The 9,935-nt window shown below is 43.7% G+C and overlaps 1 protein-coding gene across 2 annotated transcripts in view; it reads right to left on the bottom strand.

Moving 5' to 3' along the window:
- Nucleotides 1–275: 275 nt before the first annotated feature.
- Rad54l2 (RAD54 like 2) overlaps nucleotides 276–9,935 on the bottom strand; it is a 96,857-nt gene continuing 87,197 nt past the window's right edge. The window contains exons 18-22 of one of the 2 annotated variants that reach the window (XM_051205277.1): nucleotides 9,257–9,453; nucleotides 7,330–7,529; nucleotides 5,649–5,738; nucleotides 3,647–3,739; nucleotides 276–1,712 (exon numbers count right to left, since the gene is read on the bottom strand). In XM_051205277.1, coding sequence (XP_051061234.1) covers nucleotides 697–1,712; nucleotides 3,647–3,739; nucleotides 5,649–5,738; nucleotides 7,330–7,529; nucleotides 9,257–9,453 — 1,596 coding nt within the window. In that variant the 3' untranslated portion in view covers nucleotides 276–696. The remainder of the gene's footprint in view (nucleotides 1,713–3,646; nucleotides 3,740–5,648; nucleotides 5,739–7,329; nucleotides 7,530–9,256; nucleotides 9,454–9,935) is intronic. The other variant, XM_051205286.1, reaches the window with a different exon arrangement.

Raw genomic sequence — 9,935 nt, 5'->3', positions numbered from 1 at the left:
CTTTGATGTTCAACTTAATAGCCATAAACCACCACACTCTGATTTACACTTCAAAAAAGATAAATTCATTTCTTTCTAAGTTTACCTCAGTTTCCCCTCCCTTCCCTTCCCCCTGCTTTCACCCATTCTGCTACATTCTCTCTCTCTCTCTCTCTCTCTCTCTCTCTCTCTCACACACACACACACACACACACACACGGTCTGCTTCCTTCCAACCTTCTAAAAAAGATACCACTTATTGTGGAATCTTAGTCTGCTACCCACGCCTGCCCTTATCTCCCCTACTCTCCCTCCTCCCTCCCATCCCCAGGCCAAACGAAGCCACTCAGTAAGGCAGCTCTCTTGGGAGAGATGTTCCCAAAGGCAGAATGGGATATGAGCTTATACACTCAGATGGGCAAATAAGCAGACAGCATAAGCAAGGCAGGAAGGAAGAGGCAAGTTGCCCTACCCCTCCATCCCTGTTTTCGGTCCCTGATTTCCCACTATTGTGGCTCTGTTGGGGTTCTTTGTTATTTTGTTTTGTTTTCTTCTAATGAACAGCAATAGAGCTCTGCCATTATGGCCAACCACTCCTTTTTGTTTTCTTTTCCCTCCTGCCAAGTACCCTATTTTCAGAAAGACCAGGTTCACTGCCTTCCAGTTTGGTGGGTAACCTGCTAGGGGCCCCAAGTGAGGTGGGAAGGGGCTTCCTCACTATTTCCCAGTGACCTCTATCACATCATCATCTTTATCCTCATCATCATTGGAGCTGAACCCCACCTCGGCAACCTCATGGGAGTCAAATGGAGGCACCTGGGACCGGAGGAGACCACCAGCTGGGTAGCCTGCATGTGAGGACATATAGCCTGGGTAGACAGACATGCCCCGAGAAAGGTTACTGGGCAACACAGGGGAAGGGAAAGGCGCAAACATCCTCGGCTCTGATAGGAGTGGCTGTGAGAATGGGAGTGAATAGCTGGGTAGTATCCCTGGCACAGAGGGGTTGAGCATGAAGGAGGGGTTGCTGGCAGTGACTGAGGTAGCCGTGGAAGAGGAACTGACAGGGCCTGCTGGCACCAGAGGGTCAGTAGTCACTGGGAAAACCAGGCGGGCATCTGCCAGCAAATTGGACAGCTGGTAGTAGGAGGGGTTATTGCCCATAAACAGGGAATTATCCCCTGCCTGGGAGGTGAAGGGGGCGGTGAGGTTATGATTTAAGGAGACGGGTGGCATGGCAAACCCGCCAGAGACTGGATACCCGTGTTCATAGGGCTGCACGGGGGCTGGCAGATGGCCCTTCCTGGACCGCCGACGGACTGACTCCTGGGTGACAGATGGAGTAGCCAACTTTCGCTTGTGGCCTCTTAAGTCCAGCACTGGGTGCCTGCCACCACTGGGCTGGCCAGTCACCAAGAGGGAACTATTGAGGCAATGACCCCCAAGGCATGGCTCAGTTCCAAGAGCTGTCCCAGGAATGGTGCTACTGTCCATAAGTTGGGCCGGAGGGCCAGGCAGGGTGGTACTGATGCTTGGGGAGTTCTGGCGGGATTCCCGAGCAGCAGCCACATCTGCATACTGCTGGAGCTCACTGATGATTTCTGGGCTGTCAGGAGAGACGGGCCTGGCCAGCCCCTCAGGGTCAGGGGCTTTGGGTGATGAGGCACTGTGTCTGCCATTGCTTGTGGATGCAAGAGAAGGCCCCTGGGAACCTGGAGATAAAATACAGGTAACTGAAACCAGAATGAAAAGGAAAAACAATTCCATTAAGAATAAATCTTGGCTGATCCTACATTCAAAACAGCTGGACAAAACAGCCCTATAGTCTACAGCCAGGATATCTGAATCTTCTTCAAATCCCTCATGACAGCGCCCCTTACCAGCAGGAAGTAGTTTGGAAAGAACGACGCCCAAATTCCCAAATATTGTGTATAAATGTTTGTTTTCATTTAATTGGACTTTGTTATATATATATAAAAAAAAAAAGAATAAGTCTTGTAGTGTGGTCCCCAAGTTCTCATTGTTTGATATTTAAACACCATCCAGTCAGCTTTCCCCAGTCACAAAGACAGAGTCTTTTCATTCCAGAAACAAGTTGTAATGGTTAATTCTGACTGTCAACTTGACCATGACCAAGAATCACCTAGGAGACAAGTCTCTGGGCACCGCTGTTAGGGAGCTTCTAGATTAAGTTAACTGAGGTGGGAAGGTTCATCTAACTGTGGGAGCAGTGTCCTTCCATGTGTGAGTCAGAATAAAATGGAAGACAGTGAGCTGAACGCTGCCATTTATTACTGTTTCCTGACTGCACATAGGCTCAGCTTCTGCTGCCATGACTTCCTTCTGAAATGCAGTTCCTTGAACTGTAAGCCAAAGTAAACCTTTTTTCTAAGTTTCTTCTTGGTAGGTAAGTGGGTTGTCACAGCAACACAGAAACTAATGCACAAGCCTAGCCATGAAAGGATATGTAAACTTTCTGCACCTTCCTCTGTCTGAAAAATTTTACAAAGTAAATACTATGAAACACTGGGAAATTCTTCCCCTTTTTGGAAACCAGATCTCTTATGTATAGGTGGCTAGCCTGGAATTCACTATGTAGACTAGGCTGACCTCAAACTCACAAAGATCTGCCTGCCTCTGTCTCTGCTTCTAAATGCTGAATGCTGGGATTAAAGGTTTGCACCACCATGACCAGTTGGAAATTTTCCTTAAAACTAACTAGTCATATTTTTTTCTGGGGGCAACAGAAGGTATAAAAAGACACAAATGAAGTTAAAAGACAGCCTATCTAAGTTTAAGACAGAGCAAAATATAGCTATAAAAAGCAATTTGGAAAAATAGGAAATCTGGATAAAAAGTTGAATATTATGATGTAAGATTACAGAGTTATTGTTAGTTTTTCTTTTAGTATGTTTATGATGTAGCTAGGATGTGAATGTCCTTAATCTTACTACATACATTCATACATGTATATATATTTATGGATTAAAATAGAATGGTATTTTCAGCTTACAAATAATTCACATAATAGAAAGGCAAGGGAAGACAGAAGGTTAATGGGGAATTAATCCTTAGGTCTAGGTGCAGGGAATACAGATACCCAATACTTCCCTTCTTCCAACCCACAAGTGAAAGCTAGAACAGCACAGCCAGGGGCAGTCTAGCTCTCTCATCTTAGTGGTAGGATAATACATGAAAACCACTTCTATTCAGGAGAAATTGGCAAGAGCCCATAACATTGTTCATGTGCCATGGATACACCTTGCTCAAAAATTCTGCTTCTGAGAGTGTATCCCACAACTACACCCACAAGCCAGTACTAATAACCTAAATGTAAATCAACAGTAAATTTTCACCGAGGCAAGACTAAAACAAAGGACAGGAAATGAGCTATCACTAGTGAGTGGAAAAAAGGAATAAAATATAATACATTAGCATTTGCTTTTAAAATGCAAAGAAAAACTATGCATTTAAAATGCACAGTCACATTTGTATGTACACACAACCCTTTACCATGTATGGAATATCTTTAACAAAGCAGAGCAGACCTCTAGGGAGGACCAAGGAGGATTGGGAGGAGGAAAGAAAAACTTATTTTTCATCACCTATCTCCTTCTTGTGTTCTAAATTGTTGTGTAGACCAATAGAGAGTAAAAGGCCACCACACCTGAGGCAGCCATCCGACCATCTTCAGGGGCCTTTGGTTTGCCAGTCGCCCGGACAGCAAAGATCCGTCCATCACTGGTGCGGATGTATGTCCCTAAGAGATACGAGACAGACTATCAGGAACCTGCATGAAATATAGCCAGCCACGACAAACTGCAGGCACCACAGGCTGTGAAGTGCCTACAAAATTAGATCTCAACCCCATCCCACAAGACCCCTGCAATAAGAATAGGATTCATAATGACGCATCCATTCTGTAAATATTGATTGCAGAAAGGGGCTTGCTTCGTGGACCTTAACCTCTAGGTAATTACTCCACAAAGTCAAAGTACCAAAACAATGGAAATAGTAAACAGGTCCTGTGAAAAACAAACCCAGATCATCTTCTTGGTCTGGAAAATGGACCCTTATGCTTCAGTATCCTCTATTGCTTGGTTGGGTTAATTCAAGACCTGGAGTTTATTCCTAAAAGGCACTAACCTGCCTTGTTCTTCTCCAGTCCCAGGAGATGTGACACCCTTTTCTGGTCTCACTGGCACCAGGCACACATGTGGTGTACAAACACAAATGCAGGCAGAGCACCCACACAAATAAATTTTTTAAAAATTAAAAAAATCTTTTTATTGCATTTCTTTATTGTGTGTATGCAGGTGTGTGCCAGGGTGGAAGCAGTTTGCTTCTTCTATCATGTGGGACCCAGGCTTGGTGAAGAGTGTTTTTACCTGCTGACTTGTCTCACTGGCCTTCCATCTCTTTCTTAAACTGCATTATCATTTCTTGTCAAATAAAGTTATTTTGGAAAAGAAAATTTGAATTTCTATAATTTCCATATCATAAAATATTATTCTTGACTTTTCCCATTTTCCACTAATTAAAAATATAAAATACAGCCAGGCAGTGGTAGCGCATGCCTTTACCCCAGTGCTTGAGAGTTCAAGGCCAGCCTGGTCTACAGAGTGAGTTCCAGGATAGCACAAAGCTATGAAGAGGAACCCTGTCTCAAAGAGCCCCCCTCCCCAAAGTAAAATATACCATCGATTTCAATTATAGTACTAGAAGCAGGCTAGACATGTCACACTTAGCTCAGCCCGCCAATCCCTACTCCAAGGAGAGCACAGTTAAATAAGGCTGGGTTGAGTCATCTGTGTCTGTGAAGTCTATTCCCCCTGTGGTACTATTCCCCTTGATCCAATGAAGACTAGGGCAAATCTTCCCAAACACAAAGACTCAAGCAGTCTCATAAGGGATGGAACTTAGTGACAGTCTATGAGGGCTGGGTGTGGGACTACATACAACACAAGCATCAAATAAAGAACACTATTAAGACCATGTTTTTCATTCCAGTGACATCGTCTTCCTCTGTAAGAATGCTAGAAACACACTAGGCTGTTATTTATTGGGTTTGTTTGTTTGGTTTGGTTTGGTTTTTTTTTGACACAGAGTCTCACTACATAGCTCTGTCTGTCCTTGTATTCACTATAGACGCCAGGCTGTCCTCTATCTCACAGCCAAGTACTGGGACTAAAGGCATACACCACCATGCCTGGCATCATATTGGGCTTTTTAAAGTTGACACACTAAAAATTCTGTTGTACAACCCATCTACACTAATTCATGTACAGTACATATTTCCTAACTTGGGACCACCACCCTGGCTCAAAGGAACTGTGTATAAACGACAGCACACGTTTGCTTATAGGCCATTCCACAACTGTTTCCCTCAGTTTTGGTAACTATATATCTATGCATATTCACCCCAAGATTTTCCATTAAAAAAAAAAACAAAAGATACAGAAACATGGGAACCCCACTTTCCTTCTTTTAAGTCACTGACAGGTACCCTCTAAGTTCAATGTCAGCTCAGAGATAAGCATTCTCATATGTTTCTCCCATCTGTGAAGCTCTTATGGGATGATGCCTATGCCCTCTCTAGCTTAAACCATAAGTATTTATTCTGATTCTCAGTTTGGCACTCAGACAAAGGCCCTTGGCTAGGCTCTCACCTTTCGTCCCCCGGATGATGTGGATGCTCTCACCAGCATTGATTCTTGCCTGAACATCTGTGGAGCTGTTGAGTCCAGGAATAACAATATCTAGTGAGAAACAGACCTTGCATTTAGATGACACAGGGCTTGAAGAAAAGAAGGAAACAGAAAGTCTCACATCCAACCCAGGTCCTAAATAGTGTCCCACAGCCTTTCTGTAGAGCTAGAATCAGAAAAGGTTGAACAAGTAGATCTTTACAACTGTCTCATCAAAGAATACTATGATAATCAAAGGTGCTTTGAAATCTTGTCATCTTTCTAATCAATTTCCTTTGCTTTAATTAAAAATTCATAGGTTTTTAGTTTAGAAAAGAAATCAGTTTGAACAGCCATTCCCATTTCTCTCCACTCTGAACTATTTGTCTGTATCCATCCCACACCATTTGAGGCTCTGAAAGTGCTCTGACCTCCCTTGCTGGTATCCCCTCACAACTGGAAAAGAGTATTTTCAAGATCAGTTGAGAAATAAAATCAATGGTGATTTTGTTCAGTTTATTTCACAGTTGTTAATAAATGTCATGTATTGCTTTCATGCTCAGAAAAATCAAGATGTTTTTAATCAAAATGTGTATAACATGGGTATTCGTAAATAACAAGGGGAGGGGGCTGGAGAGAGGGCTCAGTGGCTAAGAGGTGCTCTTCTAGAGGTCCTGAGTTCAATTTCCAGCAACCACATGGTGACTCACAACCATCTGTAATGAGATCTGTTTCCCTCTTCTGATCTGCAGGCAGACATGCAGGTAGCATGTTGTATGCATAATAAATAAATCTTCGCAAAAAAAAAAAAAAAAAAAAAAAAGTGAAGAGGAAAAGCATGAAATGCTTTCCTCCCCAGCCACTCTGAGTCTCAGAACTGACATCAGGGATTGGCTGAAACACCCACCTAACCCCATCGCTCCCTGGACCACCATGTCCAATCTATGGCAAACTGACACAGAAAAGAAGGTCTCAACTCTGTAGGCTGCCCCTTTGAAACCCAGCTGACCCTGCGTTTAGGCATATCTCTGAAAATCTTTGAAGCCCAAGCCAATATTCTGGTAACATTTCCAGAATCCCTATAGTATTCACAGAATCTCACTCACCACCATTCTAAAACAATAAAGCAACAACAACAAAAACCCAAGTCATATATTACATTAAGGTATCTCACCAGAATGCAAATTCTTCAAGATAAGGGAACCTTTATTTTTACCTATGGTGCCAAATATGGAAAGGTCTACACAAAAGGTGTGTAATGAACACTTCTTGGATGAACAACATCAAGTGACAAAAGATAACACTGGGCCAGTGAGGTGGCTCAGTGAATAAAAGTGTTTTGTGGTAAAACCTGACTAGCATTGTGGCACACAAATGAACACAAAAATCAATGGTTATGAGCACCTGCTGCTATTGCAGAGGACCCAGATTTGATTCCTAGCACCCACACAGCAGCTCATAATTTTCTGTAATCTCAGTTCCAAGGGATCCAACATACTCTACTGACTTCTGCAGGCACCAGGTACACATGGGGTACATTTACACACATGCAGGCAAAATACCCACACACATAAATAAATCTTTAAAGAAAAGGAGGAGGAAGGGCTGATTTAAGGAGACAGACAGACAGCCATCCCCAGACCAGACAGCAGGAATTCCCAACCTGTCGTGGTGACAACTTTCTGCACAAGGACTCCTGCCCGCTGCAAGTAGTTGATGGGAAAGTTCATGGATGGATTTGTGCTGGAGGCAGAGCTTACACTGCCACTGAGTGGGACATGCCGGGGCATCATAGGGATGGGGGTGGACTGTACAGGACGAACACTGGCCACAGGCTTTTCATCACCCTTCAGTGTTGGTTGCCTGCAGGAAAAAAAAACAAGCACATTTACGGAGTTGGGCAGTATAGCCACTAAGCTACTATAGATGCCATGCCCTGCATGCTTAGCTATTGCTGAGAGAAGCAAGCATTGGAAGAATATGTAGAGTCTAGTCTATTCTAAGGAAGCCTAGAGGCGTGACCAAAATACAATGGCCAAGAAAGTTCATTCCCAGAGATAAGCAGTCAGATACCTTTCAGGGATGGAAAGTACCATCTGTTTTTCTAGAGAGTAGACCATCCACACCAGAAACTAGATCTAAAGGGAAGATTAGGTGATGCAAAATATAAAAAGGAAGGGCAAGCTCTTGTTACCACATAAGTTGAAATCCAAAGGGCAGAATTTATGCTGACTCATCTTTGTGATGCCTCATGTTCAGGGATCATTGATCCCAACTTCCAGTCTTTACTCACTCTCTGATTCTCTCACACATACCTTAAACATCTGAGTTGTATAGATGCCCCTTCTCTACTCCAAATTACTTTTCAAGATGCTTCTCTTGGCTCCTATCTGGGTCAGTCTCCATAGTGTCTCTCTAGTTATGACCACCGCACAAAAGCAGCAGCAACCAAAGCCCCTGCACAAAGCCAGACTTCTACATGACAGTACTACAAGCAGAGAGAGATTTTGGTTGTGCATCTCTTTCTAACAAAATATCACCCGTGGCCAGTGGAGAATCCTTCCTGGTTCACCTTTCAACTAGATGGTGGTACATGGTGAAGTATATAACTCCTGATTCAAGGTATTTCTCTCTCTACCTGCATGTCTGTCTGCATATCTGTCTGTCTGTCATCTCCCACCTTCAACCCCTATGTTTCGTCTTCCTCCTACCGCCACCACTTATGTACTGCTGGCTGGCCTCAAACTCACCAAGGATCACCTTAAATGTCTCCTCCTGCCTCTACATCCTGAGTGCTGGGATTACTGGCATGCACCACCACATTTGCTTTTCCGATAGATTTGTGAAGAAGCTTCCTTTTGCATTTAGAAATTTATTACACTTGTTGACATTTCCTACCTCAAGACATCTGACCACCCTGTGCCTTTTCCTCCACTTGATTTGGAATGGCTCTACTGATTCTTTGTACATAAACGCACCTTCCAGGCATGTGTGAATGCTCTGCACATAGTTAATTTTCAATAAATAATGAAGGAAAAAATTATTATTATTGTACATGCATGTATCTGATGTGTGTATGTTGGTGCATGCTTGCCAAGGCATGTGTGTGGAAGTCAGAGGGCAGCTCTATGCAGAGTCAGTTTTCTCCTTCCACTTAAATGTAGGTTCCAGGAATTGAACTCAGGTCCTCAGGCTTGCATACAGAGTACTCTCACCAACCCTACCTGTCAATATCTGTCTGTATCTGTGACCTTGTGCATGAGGAAGATACCCTCTTGGGTTGGCATATACATTCCCATGTGACTTAAAGCTTGCCCTGTAAAACAACCATTTTATACCATTCTACCAGAAGGGCTCTGCTGAGTGGCAAAATGAGCAGGTCATTTCTCCAGCCAAGGTCATTAAAACTAGAGTCATTCAGAACACTTGTGCTGCTGAGCTGCTTTGACATCTGATTCTAAATCTAAAGCAGGACCTTCTTTTCATAGCAGCCAAAGAGCAGGCTATACATCCTGCCTTTGGTTAAAGAAGAACTGAATGGCAGGAATTTGGGTCTAGACCAGCCAGACCCTCTCCCTTCAGTAACTCACCAGTTCCTCTGACTGAAGGCAGGGATGCTGGTCAGGCTCTGGTCACTGGCAGGGTAATACTGCGCATACGATGGGCGAGTATAGGGTACTGATGTGCGCTTGTCCTCCTCATAGCTTTTCTTTGCTGCTTTCTTCTCAGCTTTGGTCAGCTTGTGATCCTTTCGGTTGAGGAGCAATGACTCGTGCTCAAAAGGCTCCTAGAGACACAGGACATCAAGGTCTAATTGCCAGTCTTTGTGCAAATACAACTGATGTACAGTGAGCCTTACTTTGGAATCAAGAAGAGGTTGGTTTTCTCCAACACTAGCAAAAATCCTGTTATATGCAAGCAGGTTCTGTCAGGAGTGGAGTTCATAGGCTGGTGAGTGGTGCCTTGATGACCCAGGTTCAATTCCCAGAATATACATACAGGGAGAGAGAGAACTGACTCTGCAAAGTTGTTCTCTTTACCTCCACATGCATGCCGTGGTGGATACCCACGTGGGCACATATGTAAACACACACACAGTTTTCAAAAATTTAGAAAGGGCTAGAAAGATGACTCTGTAATTAAGAGCACATACTATCCTTACAGAGGACACAATTTCAGTTTCCTCACAACTTCCTATAACTTCAGCTCCAGGGAGATCCAACACCTCTGGGCAACACAGGACCTGCACTCACATGCACATACCCACAA

Source organism: Phodopus roborovskii, unplaced genomic scaffold, assembly GCF_943737965.1.
Source record: "Phodopus roborovskii unplaced genomic scaffold, PHOROB, whole genome shotgun sequence".
Lineage (NCBI taxonomy): Eukaryota > Metazoa > Chordata > Mammalia > Rodentia > Cricetidae > Phodopus > Phodopus roborovskii.
The sequence above is the reverse complement of the archived record's forward strand: the minus strand, read 5'-3'. Positions and strand labels throughout refer to the sequence as shown.